A 14942-nucleotide genomic window follows, 5' to 3' on the forward strand; every position below is an offset into this window, starting at 1 on the left:
AACCTACGTTAAGAATCAGCAGATCAGATAAAAATTTGCAACAACCATAAAGCCACCACTTCAATAATATGCATTTTCCTAAACTTTGAAATTCATCAGCTGCATTTAGACTTCAGGCCACATCTTACGAACCTCACAACTAAGGTATTTTTAGCACACATTAGTAATGACCGAAGGGGCTAGTGTCAATACAAGAGCTTAGTACGTGGTATAATTACAGCACTTGCCACTGGGGCTGGTCAAAAATGGTCTGGCAATTTTCTGTCAAAAATAATTTGGGTTTCTAAAAGAGAAGAATTGCCATAGGGGGTCAGACCAATGGTCCATCTAGCCCCGTATCCTGTCTAACAGTGGCCACTGCTGGATGCTTCAGAGGGAATGAACAGAACAGGGAAATTTCAAGTGATCCATCCCCTGTTGTCCAGACTGTTATACCAATAAAATAAAAACCAGCAGGATCTTATTAAAGGGGAAAAGGCAAAATACCACATTTATTGTGAATACAGAAAGAATCATAGTAAGCAGTTAGTTATAGCTATAACATTCCATTCAATCTCATATTTATTCACACATTCATTCATATACACACACGCACACAGGTTCTGCAAGGTTGTTATCATAGTTACCAGCCTTAGAGTTGCTCATGCCAAGCCAGGTGGCCTGGACATGAGGAGGGAGCAGGGCCTCGTCAGATGCACGTCTGATGCTCCTGAAAGTTGGTTTGCAGAATCAGACCCCAAAGTTCTCACTTTCTAGAGTCCATTTTTATAGGAATTTCTTCCTATGCCAGTCTATGGGAATTGCTTCATCATGCTGTTGCTGAATCAATCAGCAGATGTCACATTCCTGACAGCTCCGTGCTGCCCGATGTTATCTTGTTCTTTGGTTCTCCCATTCTTGAGGCTGTTGGGTGGATTCCAATCTGCCCTCCGGGGGTCCTCTGGTTATTTCCACTTGACGCCTTCTTCAGCCTATGGACACTGGATTCTTAGGCTGGCACCTCCCTGATCATTCAGTTGTTATCCACACCAAGCATCCATCCACATACATACTCTATCTCTATTTTAATCACAATTGTTAACAAAGCGAGATGAATACAACAAAAGGGTGGTGGTTGTTACAAAGAATTGCTTTGAGAACAGACTCTGTCTTAGAATGTACTAACACAATCAGCAGCTTGCAAGTTTCATACCGAGAGGGAGAGAAACTGTACCAAAAACCAAGAGACCTCTTAATTAGTAATACCCTGGAATTTAAACTATGGGGAATCAAACTCATTTGTGATTTTAATACAGAACTTCTTTAATATGATCCAACAAGACCCAGCTTCTGGCAGTCAGAGGCTTAAGGACAACCCAGAGCATAGGGTTGCATCCCTGACCATTTTGGCTAAGAGCCATGGATGGACCTACCCTCCATGAACTTACCTAATTTTTTTTTTAACCCAGTTATACCTATGGCCTTCACAATTTCCCCAGGCTGATTGAACTGTGTGAAACTTTTGTTTCTTTTTAAAGCAGCTGCCTATTAGTTTCATCGGGTGACCCTTGGTGGTTGTGTTATGTGAAGGAATAAATAACACTTTCTACACACCATTCATGACTTTATAGACCTCTATCATATCTCTCCTTAGTCATCTCTTTTTCTAAGTTGAACAGTCCCAGTCTTCTTAATCTCTCCTCATGCGGAATCTGTTCCATATCCCTAATCATTTTTACTGCCCTTCTCTGTACTTTTTCCAGTAAATCTTATCTATCCCTTTCCTAATGATTCCTCACCTGTTAGCTTTTTTTTTTTTTTTTTACTGCCACTGCACATTGAGCAGATGTTTTCAGACAATCAGCCATGATGACTCCAAAATCTTTCTTGAGTCGTAACAGCTAATTTAGACTCCATTTTGTGTGTATAGTTGAAATTACTGTTTCCAATGTGCATTACTTTGCATTTATCCACTTTGAATTTCATCCACCATTTTGTTGCCCAGTCGCCCTCTTTTGTGTGATCCCTTTGTAACACCACAGTCCGCTTTTTCACTATCTTGAGTAATTTTGTATCTTCCGCAAATTTGCCACCTCACTGTTTTATCCCTTTCTCCAGATCATTTGCGAATATGTTGAACAGCATTGGTCCCAGTACAGATTCTTGGGGGAACCCTGCTATTTACCGCTCTCCATTGTGAAAACTGACCATTTATTTCTACCCTTTGTTTTCTAATTCTTAACCAGGTACTGATCCATGAGAGGACCTTCCCTCTTATCCCATGATTGCAATTTCATATTTGTGTTCCTTCTGAACCCTTGAGTGAATACCATCTGAGGGGGTCTGTGCTGGCCTAGAGTGACACACAGTGGCCCATAGTTATACTTCCATTTCTACCAGGGTGCGTGGGGGGAGTCTTAAGGTTGGAGCTCAAATGAGGCCTTCCATAAAGGGGCATTCTGCTGCCCGATAACAGAGAACCACCTGAGCACAATTTTGCCAAACTTTGTGTCAGCATAACATCTCCCTGATATCACTACACTTCCAACATATCTACTGGATTCCTTAGAGACCATCTGCTGAACTTTTAACTCAGGCATGATCATAAGATCTGTACATAAATAGTGTCAATCCATAATGAGCTGCCTGGGCGATTGCATTTGGGTGAGTTGCCCTCTTGAGAGGAATGCAGGATGAGGACTCCTTAGAAGCAGGTGGGCTCAGGAGAAGGATCTGTCACAAGAAAACAGACTTAGGTAACAAGATCTGGGTATTGATACACAGTGACCAAGGGGCCTTCTATAAGGATATTATCATACAGGGAGCACCATTTGCAGGAAAGTGTCCCCATTCCCGTGGAGGCAACATGGACAGATCAGTGTACATCAGGGACCTCTTCCTGTAGCTGGGAGATTTGCCCCGGGTTAGCTGAATTTCAAAAGGTGCGGGCCTACAAAAAACTTAATGTTTAGCTGTGCTAAGACCACAGCTGATCTTGCTGACAAATATCATAATATTGTTTCCTTGTACTCCCCCATCTGTCCATATCCATCGGTTGTCTCTTACTTAGATTGTTAGCCCCTTGGGGCAGGGACTGTCTTTTTCTTCTGTGCTTGTACAGCACCTAGCGCAGTGAGGGTTTTGATCCCTGACAGGTTCCCAAGCACTACGATAGTACAAATAATAATAATGAAGGGTGGAGAATGAAGAGAAGAGAAGTTGCTACATGGACGAAGAACAAACCAAAGAACCTCTAGCTCTTTCGTTCTGTCCATGTCTCTCCTGCCCTGAGCTGTCATACCCAATTATGAAATAACTAATAAAAAACGACAAGTTATACCATGAGATGGTTTCTGGTAGCAAGCTATATTTTAGGATGAGTTATGGGCAAAGATTCTCCCAACCCTGTTGCTCATTAGGCAGTAAGATGATGGGAAGGGAAAGTTACTCAGGACCCAGGGTTCTGATTCTTATTTATACTACTTATAATATTACTCTATAACAAATGAGGTTAAAAAAATCCACAATAATATACTTGTAGCTTTTAAACTACCCAAAGTGAGTCCCTGCAGATTTGCTGTCTCCCTGCCTGTTCTACATTAATAAGAAACACTTGCACAGAGCAATAAGGCCCAGCTCCTCAAAGTTATTTAGACTCCTAACTTTGATTGAAAGCAATGGGCATTAAGTGCCTAAATACCTCTTTAGATCTGGAGCAGCCTGCTCACAGGAGAGTTCATCTTGAAGGGAAGGTGCTACTAAGAAATTAACTAAAAGGGTCAATTGCAATCATATGTGTACAATTATTCACTTTCCCAAGAACCCCTGCATGTTGTCCCACATACATTCTATCCTCATTGGTCACAGCAGAGAGTACTTCTTTCTCATGGGTTTGCTGAACTGTCAGTCTTCAGCTCCTGACCACCTTCCTACCCAATGACATCACCACAGGTACATAAAAGGTGAGCAGGTTGAAGTGGGTATTTACTGAACTATCAAGTACAGCTGACAAGGCTAGGTAAATAATTACTGTAGATGAGATGATGATAAATAACACTTTGTTTTCTTACACATTTATTAGTTTCAAATATATAGTAATTTCTGTAAAATGCTACTTTTTAAAATTTGAGTGATAGGGTTTGTGTTTCTGGGTTGTTTTTTTTTCCCTTCTCTCCCTGAGGGGGGAGAGAAAGGAGGCATCAAGTTGGGGCTCCTTTATTGTGATCTGCAGCTGGTAACTTTAGTGTTTTGTGAGGTTTTTTGTTTTGTTGGTTTTTTTTTTTTCCTTTTCTGCCTGATATGTAAGAACAAGACTAACTTCTTGTAAGACCGAACTCCTCTCAAATGTGACTGCTTAGAGATTCTCTTAATCCTACATCATATGTGAGCAATAGTCTGTAAATTATATCGAAGAGGTAAAAATTGGTAAAACTGGATATTTGTAGTTCTTCAGCTATGACTTATGTGACTGCTGTCAAACTGCAATGTCAATCAAATGAGTGTGTGCTCTTGACCTGTAACTGCTCCACCTCTCTTGCCTTTTAGCTGTATCTGACTCCACTATGTCTTCTGAGACGCAAATACATGATTCTTCCTTAGAGACCCAGGAACAGGAGCAACAGGTAGGTACATGTATTAAGAGGGTGATAGACTGACTCTCTCCCATTGCTGTCTGAAAGAGTCTACTAAATGAAAGGTTGTAGAGGTGTTTTTAAACTAAGGTGGCGGGGGGGGGGGAGCCAACAGGTGCAGAGGAGTACACCATTTGGACAGAGACATCCCCTATGAGAGGATCTATTAACGGGGATTCTGCATGTTGAGGCTGGAAGCTGATAAAGTACAGGTAGGAAATGAAGAGAAACAGTCAAGTGAAAGAGTCTCATTCAATTACATCCCATAAAGGCTGACTGCTAAAAACTGACAAATTTTATAAGCACTTCTATACAAATGCTAAAAGTATAAATACTAAGGGGTGAACTTAAGTGCCAAGTATTAAATGAGGCTATAAATATAATTTGCATGACAGAGTTGGTAAAATGATGATCCTCAATGAGGCATGGTAATACCATGGTGCAAAATGTATAGGAATGATAGGTTGGGCTGGGGGGGAATGGTATATGTGACAGAAAGCATAGAATCAAATTAAATGAATCAAACTGTCCTATAGAATCTCAAAGGATAAAAATTCCATTCTTTGAATAATGAGAACATAGCAGTCGGAACACACTACTGACCAAGATGGTGGTTTGTGAAATGCTCAGGGAACCTAGAGAGACTACAAAAATAGAAAACTCAATGGGGATTTCAGCTATCCCCATATTGACTGACTGGGTACATGCCACCTCAGGGTGGGATGCAGGGAGAGTTTTTAGATGGGGAGAGCTGCCCCAAGATGCAAGGCTGGAACCCACAAGGGGAGAGACAATCTTGATTTAGTACTAAGAGGTGAATATAGGTGAACCACTTAGTTATATTATGACTGCTATTACTAAGTTTCACATCCCTGTGATGAGGGGGGACAAACCGCAGAGAGGCCCACCACAGTAGGCTTTAAACTTAAGAAAAGGGAACTAGTTAAATGGAAACTAAAAGGAACAGTCACGAGTGAGTTCTGCCGAGTTGCATTGAAATCTTTTTTAAAAACACAATAATAGAGGCTCAAATTAAATGTATACCCCAAATTAAATAGTAAGAGGACCAAAAAAGGGGCCATGATGGTGAAACCACAAAATAAAAAGTGGTTAGTGGCAAAAAGACTTCCTTTTTAAAAATTGGAAGTTAAATCCTAGTGAGGAGAATAGAAAGGAGCATAAACTCTGGCAAGTCAAGTGTAAAAGTGTAATTAGGCATTCCAATAAAAATTTTTTGAAGAGCAACTAGCCAAAGACTCTAACAGCAAACAATGAAGTACATCAGAAACAGTCTGCTTAACAATCAGTGGGGCCACTAGACAATTGAGGTGCTAGAGAGACACTTAAGGAAGATAAGTCCACTGCAGAGAAGCTAAATTAATTCTTTGCATTTGAATTTGCATCATCTTGACCTCACAGGATGTGAGGGAGGTTTCCACACCTGAGCAAGCCTTTAAATGACAAATCCCAATGAACTGTCCCAGATTGAGGTGTGGATAAAGGAGGTTTAGGAACAAATTGATTTATTAAATAATAATTTGCCAGGACCAGACGGTATTCACCTAAGAGTTCTGAAGAAACTCAAATATGAAATTGCAGAACTACTAAGTGACACTTAACCTATCACTTAGATCTGTTCCAGTACCAGATGACTAAAAGATAGCTAATGTGTGATACCGCTTTTAAAAAGGGCTCCAGAGGCAAACCTGGCATTTACAGACGAGTAAGCCTAATTTCAGTACCAGGCAAATAGTTTGAAACTATATAGTAAAGAACAGAATGATCAGATGCATAGACAACATAATTTGGGGGTAGGGTGGGAAGAGTCAACACGGCTTTTGGAAAGGGACATCATGACTCTCCAATCTATTGGAATTCTTCTGGGGGAGGGATCAACAGACCTGTGGACAGGGATGATATAGTGTATTTGGACTTTACAAAAAGCTAATGACAAGGTCCCTCGCCAAAGGCTCTTCTGCAAAGTAAGCTGTCATGGGATAAGAAGAAAGGTCCTCTTATGGATCAGTAACTCCTTAAGAACTAGGAAACAAAGGTGAAAATGGACCATTTATTTCTACCAATAGAGAGCAGTAAACAGCAGGGTCCCCCAAGGATCTGTAGTGCTGTTCAACATATTCAGAAATCACTATTTGCCACTTCCCCCACATGAAGTCCAAAGCTGACTGAAAAGAGTTAAGGGATCTCAGCGAAGTGGGTGAGTAGGCAAAAAAAGGCAGATGAAATTCCATGTTGGTAAATGCAAGTTAATGGACATTGGGTGGTTGGGACTATGTTTTCCAAAGTGATGGGATCTAAATTAGCTGCTTTCACAAAAGAAACCTATTGAAGTAATTGTGGATAGTTCTCTGAAAACATCTGCCCAATTTGCAGCAGCAGTTTAAAAAGCAAACTATGCTAGGAATCATTAGGAAATGGATAGATAAGACTGAAAAATGTCATTATGCCCCTACATAAGTCTATAGTACACCCAGACCTTGACTACCACACACAGTTCTGTTGCCCCATATCAAAAGAGGATTATTAGAATTGGAAAAGGTACAGAGAAGGGCACCAAAAATATTAGGGATATGGAACAGCTTCCATATGAGGAGAGAGTAAAAAGACTGCAGCTCATCTTGGAAAAGAGATGACTAAGGGGAGGTCGATGCCATTTGTGATTTTATAGAGAAAGTGAATAGGGAAGTGTTTATGAAGGAGTAAACATGACCCAAGAACCAGGGGACACCCAATGAAACGAACAGGCAGCAGGCTTAAAACAAAAGGAATTACTTCACACAACACAGTAAACCTGTGGAACTCATTGCCCTGGGATGTTGTGAAGGCCATAGGTATAATAGGATTGAAAAAGTTAGATAAGTTCATGGGGGAGAGGTCCATTTCTGGCTATTAGCCAACATGGCCAGGGGATGCAACCTCATGCTCTGGGTGTCTCTAGCCTGACTGCCAGAAACTGGGAGTGAACAGGGGGTGGATCACTTGATTCCCTCCTGGAGCATCTGGCATTGGCCATGGCTGGAAGACAACACGGCCAACCTAGCCCAGTATACTGGGTCAAACAAATGGTCAGTCTTATGTTCTAGCAATCCCATCATAATCTGTTTAGTGACTCCAGAGCTGAATATTCATGGAGACTATTTCCCATTCTATGAAAGATTGTGTGATTGACTTTCCTCAGCACTTCTGAAACTTTCTTAAAACATGCCAAGCTTGACATAGCTGAAAGCTACTCTGGGACCTGATCTGTAAATCCTGAGTAAACCTTCCAGATAACTAATAGCTCTTCGGTTGCAATGATAGAAGGTCTCCTCTCAAAGACGATGGGAGTAAGACACACTTGGCTCTTTCAGCTAGTTTAATACAGCATCCCACGGTAATTAGAGGACCATTTGACTACATAACCCTTCAGACTGCTGAGAATTAGAGCCTTTGAATTAGTGTGGGAGGAAAGGTCCATGACTATGAAATACCTGCAAGGTGCTAACTGACTCTCCTTCCTCTGTAGGCTTTCCAGTATGATGCTCTCACTAGCCACTTCTCAGTGGCTCTTCACAAATCTCTCTCCCTTTCTTGCCTGCAGAATCTCTTGAGGAGGGTGGCCAGTCTGCCCTTGGTCAGCTCTGCCTATGACATGGCTGCAACTGCCTACACCTCCACCAAGGAGAGCCACCCCTACCTAAAGTCCTTGTGTGATGTGGCAGAGAAAGGCGTGAAGACCATTAGTGAGGCTGCAGCCAGCAGGGCACAGCCAATTCTGACTTCATTTGAACCACAGAGTGAGTAAGCGGGGCTTGCAGGTCGTTTTATCAATGAACATAAGTGTCTCCATCCCAAGTGCAGACATGGAGTGCAATGGCTCACAGTCTCAGGCTTCTTTTTGAAGGCCTATATCTTGCACTTATTCTTGATTTCCTTACTCCTTGATATAACTACATCCCAAGACAGTCCAGAGCCCCTGCCTTGCTGAGTACTTACCTCTTTCATTTTAAGGTTCCTGTATATCTTGAGACTTGGTCAGTTTCTCACAGGCAGAGAAGTCATTGCCAAATAACTTCAGTGATTGCAAGACTGAGTCTTCAGTCTCTGATGGTGCACAGACAACTTGACTGACTCAATCCATAGATTACTTTATGTGGGTAATCATCTTTGCGTGCCAAACCTGTTAAATTCTAATCCCCTTTTAGAAATAGGGAATTGAAGTGACTCCTGGGTGCTCATCCCTAGATTTTTAGGGGGCTTGCTATTCCGAAGTGCTGAACACCTGAGAGTCAGGTCTCTCTAAATATCAAGGTTCATGCAGGGGTTGGGGACAGGTTTGGTTGCTAAAAGGACTGCTGTGGTCCTCTAGTCTGACCACCTGCATAACATAGGCCACAAAAAATAATGCAGGACTTCCCTGAAATAAAGACCAATAGCTAAGGCTGAACTAAAGCATATGTCTTAGGGAAAACGTCCAATCTTGACGTTCCCAGGGATGGAATCTCCATCATAATCCTAGGTACACTGCTCCAGTAGTTTACTATCCTTGTCAAATGTTAATCTATTTCTAATCTGAATTTGCCTAGCTTCAGCCTCTAGTCACTCGATCAGGATAGCTCTGTCTGGTAGACTGAAGAGCCCTCTAAACATCTCTTCCCCATGTAGGTGTTTACAGACTGTAACTCAACATTCTTCTTGATAAGCTAAATAGAGCTCTTTGAGCCCCTCATTACAAGGCATGTTTCTAATCCTTCAGTCATTCTTGTGGCTCTTCCCTGAACCCTCCCCAATTTTTTCCAACTCTTGAAGTGTGGACACCAGACTGGTACTTCAGTACCACTCACATCAGACCCAAATACAGGGGTAAATAACCTCCTCCTGCATATTCCTGTTAATGCATACAAGGATGCCATTAGCACTTTGCCATAGCACTGCAAGCTCAAAGTCAAACGACTATTCTGAACCACCAAGGCTCTTTAATTACTGTTCCTTAGCATAGTCTGCCATTTGATTATAGCTTTCATGTTTTGTTCCTAGACATGACTTAGGTTTCATTCCCCTTAGACTGACTGGATCTGGATCTCCTGGTACTGTGGAACCCCACTAGAAACACCTCTAAAAGATGATTCCCAGCTCACAATTACATTTTGAGACCTATCCATTAGCAACAATTTAATCCACTTAATGTGTTAGGTTGCCTTTGTATTCTACCTTATGCCATGGTGATACCAAGTCAAATGCCTTACAGAAGTCAAACCTAACAGTGTTGATGTAATATTCTTAAATCCACCAACCTTGTAGTCTCACCTTTTTAAAGTTTGACAAGATCTAGCTTCAACAAACCCAAGTCAGTTGACACTAGTTATATTCCCCTTTCATTCTTGGAGTCCCACATCAGCAGTTTTATTTTGTCCAGAACTGACCTAGTCAATAGGTAACTGGGAAGTCTAACTACAGTCATCCTGTTTACCCTCAAATTTTGGCACAATAGTTTTCTTCTGGTCCTCTTGAGCTCTGGCCTTCTAGGACTTATTAAAAATCAGCAATGATCTAGGGGGATGTACAAACTGAGGTACCCAAAATTGTTTGACATTTTTAAAAATTGAGGCCTGAAACTGTAGTTACTCAATGGATCTACTGTGCAGCAAAAGTGCAGGTCCTAGGGTAGCATGATACAACACAAAGGGGAAATGCTAAACTAGCATGTTCTCCATTCAGTGTGGCTAGATTTTAATCTCTCGGCAGGCTTGCTGCTGACTGGAGAAGATCTGGCTGAATCTGTCATACAGCAGTGACCTTACCCTTTAATTGATCAAACTGAGTTTGACTTGTAGGACTAAACTGCCTTTCTCTATAGTTTCAACAGCAAATGAATCTATTATTAAGGGACTGGACACACTGGAAGAGAAGCTGCCAAACCTTCAAATTACAGCGGATAAGGTAAACTTATTCTGCTCTTCTCTAGAGAAGGTTGTGGTCACATAAACCATCTAGTGTAAGAACTAGACCAGTCCAGAGCTCTGGAGGCACCCTCATGAACCTTCTGGTTCAGGAAAGTGGCTGAGTCACATAAAGGCGCTGCCCAGGAACAGACTTATTGCCTGTCTAGAATGAGGCAAAAATAGGAGGGTAGCTAAAGCCTAGTAAATGGTGCTCAACTAGATCATGGTATAATGGTTCTTCTCTGGAGAAGAACCATGTAGAATTTGAGGAAAGGGCATGGTGTGGGGGCAGACAATTCAGGCAGAGAGTTGTATAAACAATACATGAAGAATAATCGCCAAATGTCTTCTGCTGTCACCTCTGAAGGTTGTTTCAGACACCAAGGAGCTGGTGTCTTCCGAAGTGGAAGCTGCCAGCAGATTTTCCAGCTTGGTAGATGGGACCAGAGAAGCTGTGCAAGCAAGCGTGGAGTCCACCAAGTCAGTTATGACGCACAGTGTGAACACAGTCATGGGATCAAGAATGGGCCAGATGGCTGTGAGTGGTGTGGAAGCAGTGCTGGAGAAATCAGCAGAGCTGTTAGATCAATATCTCCCCATAACAGATGAGGAACTAGGTCAGAACACATCTGAATCATGAGATGCTGGTTCCCTTCATTAGAGGTCTTGGTTCTTTTATTTTCAAGAAGGCCCTTTTACCTTACGACATCCAAAGTTGGAGCCAAATATTATGCTCAGCCTGTCTTGCTTTCACCCACCTGGTCCTTCATTTAGAAATCTGCTTTTCCTGTACCATCAAAGGCAGTTGAACAGTGCTACACAGTTCACAGGCTACTGGAAAGTAGGTGGAGATGGTTAGAATGTCACTTGTATCCTGAGGCTTAGCTATCCAGACAATGAGATGTATTGGGCTCTCGGGGTGGGGAGTGATTAAGGGGGAAGAGTTAGAGGTGGCCAAATCCCTAATGCAGCTATCAAATGTGTCTGAAAAGGCAATATCCAAATAAGAATAGCTATGGTTACTATTGCTAGATGTGTCACAAGCAACTTCCTGACATAATTAATTCAACAAGATATGAAAAGTAGCTATAGTCTATGCCTTCCTCCCTTTTACCATCCTGCTAAAATGTTTTTGGTCATACCCCATTTATTTCCTTCAGCTGAACTTGCAACATCTATAAAGGAGGATGGAGTGGCTCCTCTCCAGCCTCAAAGTTACTTTGTGCGCTTAGGCTCCCTGTCAAGCAAACTCCGCCACCGTGCCTACCAGCATTCTCTAGCCAAGATTAAAAATACCAGGCAGAGCATCCAAGAGACTCTCTCCCAGCTTCACCAAACCATTGATCTGGTAGGAACTTTCTCGTCAGCATTCTATTCTGGAGCTGATTTGGGCTGAGCAGACTGAGACCAAAGTGTCTTCTCTACAAGGTGTCTGTGCTTTCCTGTTCCCCCTGACTACCCATGTTCCACTGGAACTGGCTGCTGCTTAAGCTAGTCTCTTACTTGGGGTCTAGGCAAGCAGATAACTCCAACTGCCATAATGCCTTGATTCCATCAAACTTCACAAGCTAAGCAACACCTGGCCAACCTAGTCTCTGAAAGGGAGATCTCTGAAGAAAGCAGATGTTGCAAGCGAGTGACTCGGGGTGGGGGGGGCACATTATTTCCTCTTGGCTAAGGAGCACTGTTTTGTTTTTTTTTGTTGGCATATATGCCAACCAAAGTACTGAAATATGGCCCAGTCATCACTGGCACAGAGGGGGCCCCAGCGTCTCGTAGATGCTCTAAAACACTTGTGGTGTATAAAAGGTGCTACAGAAATGTTGTGGTAAGACTCCTTTTCTCCTTGCTCCTCCAGATTGAATATGTGAAGCAAGGAGTGGATCAGAAGCTTCAAGATGGCCAAGAGAAGCTCCACCAAATGTGGCTGGACTGGAGCAAGAGGCAGACAGGAGGGAGTAAGGACACAGAGTTGGTACAACCTGAGGTATCTAATTAGCCAGGATCCAGCTTTGGGCTGTGGCATTTCTGCCTATCTCAGGAGTCTTATTCTACCTCAGTAACAACTTGTTTCCTTTCAGCAGCTGGAGTCTCGTGCTCTGACAATGTTTCAGAGCATTATCCAGCAGCTGCAGGCAACCTGCCTAACCCTAATGTCAAGCATCCAAGGCTTCCCATCCAACATCCAAGATAAGGTGCAGCAGGTTCACCACAGCACAAAGAAGCTCCAGACTTCCTTCTCCACGGTTCACTCCTTCCAAGATCTCTCCAGCAGAATCCTGACCCAGAGCCGCAAACAGGTCACCAAAGCCCAGGGGTACATGGATGAGCTGCTAGAGTACATAGTGCACAACACTCCTCTGTCCTGGCTGGTGGGACCCTTCATGCTGTCTGGCAAAATACCAGAAGAAGCCATGGAACCATCAGAATGAGGGTGGGGGAAGAGTAAATAGCTTCTATCACCGCTCTGTCAAAGTTACTGCAGCTCACTTTTAAAGGACCAAATTTTCCTTAACACTTATAGTGATTAACAGATAGGGTTTGAAAGCTTATACCTTTGTGCAGCCACCTCCAACATTAGATTGAATTGTGTGGTGTGGGGTTTTTTCTTCCTTGTAGGAAATGAAGCTGCTTGCAGCTCCTGCTTCAAACATTCTTCACCACAATCCTGGAGAGGCACTTCCTCCTCTGGATAGCATGGGGTACAACTCAATCTCATGTCTTGCATGGGCTGCATGCTACCTGTGGCTGAGCTAAGATTAAAAACAATGATTCATTTGCTTTCTAAATAGCAATGCTGTCACCAGAAGTATCTCTTTTAAAATGAGGGTGAAACATGAATGTAAAAAATACATAAATTGGATACTACCCTCCAGGAACACCACCTACATCCTGGAATACTCACCACCATCTTAAAGTAGTGGCTGAGAACTAGGTTACTTCTGGTGAAAACTGTTCTTGCCACAGTGAGAGACTTCTCCAACTTGGAGAAGTCCTTGCTGGAAGTCTTCTAAGACTTCCTTCTTAAAGCAGTGAGAAATGGTACTAAATACAGCTTCAGCTCTAGGTGTCATGTGGATTGCTGAACAAGTCATTGACATAAATCATGGCCTTTCTAGTGAATGGAGATATGTATATTTTATATCTGTTAGTCAGATGACTCTAACCATACCACACACACTAGTGTATTGGTGACTACCTTTACACTTGTTTTGGGTAACTGACTCATATTCCCTTGTCACTTCTCCTCAAATTGCTGTGGTAGAGAACTTTTTGTCTCTTGCAAAATAAACATATTGCATATAAACAAATCTGTCTTCTAGCTTGTTCTTGAATTGCCTTAACTTTTAGCTATTCTTAACCCTAGACTATATCACAGCAGTCCCTTCTATCTCCTGCATAACACAGGAATCCATTCCAGGAAGTCCTGTGGCCTGCTTAAAATCCAATATACGTAGGTCAATGGACATCTCTTTAAAAATGGCCCATGCTGGACAACCAGCAACAACCCTTGGCAACCTGATGCTATTTATTAATAAAAGGTCTGAGACTGTTCTAACAGCCAGCTATCCTTCCCTCACTCAATCTTTCATCAAGATCTTAAGGAAGATGGTGTCTCCACATAGCATCCCAGAATTCTTTAGTTTAGTTGGGACCAATAAAGATCTTTATCCCTGGGGCTTAAGGGCCCTAAACTTCTTCTGAGAGTTAGATAAAACTTCTGATGTCTGTATCAAACCCCAGAGCAGGGGGAGGGGTGGGGGAAGATGCCTTCAGCCTCAACATCAAAAATAGCTAGCTTGAAGCTCATCATGCAGTGCTATGTCCAATTTGGAGATTTTCTTGTCTCATAAAACGGGCTTAAAATAAACTCAAAGCATGTGGCTCTACTAACTTGCATATTGTGTGAAATTACTACAGTATACATGCTGGTTAATCTTGTGCATGAACTTCTAGGTTGTGTAATGGGTCCTGTATCCACTTACTACTCTTTGAACTAATGTTCCCTTACTCCAGTCTACCCAGTACTGTCTGCTACTGGTCGATAGACATCCCAATATGTCTGCAGCTTTCAGGAACTTCACCTAGAAAACAGACTAGGGTATGAATAGTAGACCATGCACTAACTGAAGCAGCCTTTTATTTACAGCTGTGATGTCATGTTCCAAAGCCACCTATTTTCTCAATAAAGGGTACAGGACCTGGAATCTCCAGAGGTCACGTTGCAGTGGTTAGCTATTGCAACATAATCATTCTGCTTGGAAATTGCTTGTTTCGTGTCCCAGGCCAGTGCTTTCTGTTCACATGGCATTAATTCCAATTGGATAATAACTTTGCACTTCTAGAACATCACCTGCAAAAGTATGTTACAAAATACAAACAGCCTCTCACA

At 42.3% G+C, this 14942-nt stretch overlaps 1 protein-coding gene across 4 annotated transcripts; it reads left to right on the forward strand.

Moving 5' to 3' along the window:
- Positions 1-3928: 3928 nt before the first annotated feature.
- Positions 3929-13860, forward strand: LOC119563670 (perilipin-3). 4 transcript variants are annotated; one of them, XM_043539711.1, is made up of 8 exons: positions 3929-3997; positions 4525-4601; positions 8209-8404; positions 10465-10547; positions 10917-11166; positions 11710-11897; positions 12408-12536; positions 12631-13860. In XM_043539711.1, the coding sequence occupies exons 2-8, from the start codon at positions 4542-4544 to the stop codon at positions 12979-12981; spliced, it is 1257 nt and encodes a 418-aa protein (XP_043395646.1). In that variant the 5' UTR covers positions 3929-3997; positions 4525-4541; the 3' UTR covers positions 12982-13860. The 4 variants fall into 4 exon arrangements, with proteins under 4 accessions (XP_043395646.1, XP_043395653.1, XP_043395650.1 ...); XM_043539718.1 differs by having other exon boundaries at positions 12634-13860; XM_043539715.1 differs by lacking the exon at positions 3929-3997 and adding an exon at positions 4037-4394.
- Positions 13861-14942: the final 1082 nt, after the last annotated feature.

This window comes from Chelonia mydas, chromosome 1 (genome assembly GCF_015237465.2).
Source record: "Chelonia mydas isolate rCheMyd1 chromosome 1, rCheMyd1.pri.v2, whole genome shotgun sequence".
Lineage (NCBI taxonomy): Eukaryota > Metazoa > Chordata > Testudines > Cheloniidae > Chelonia > Chelonia mydas.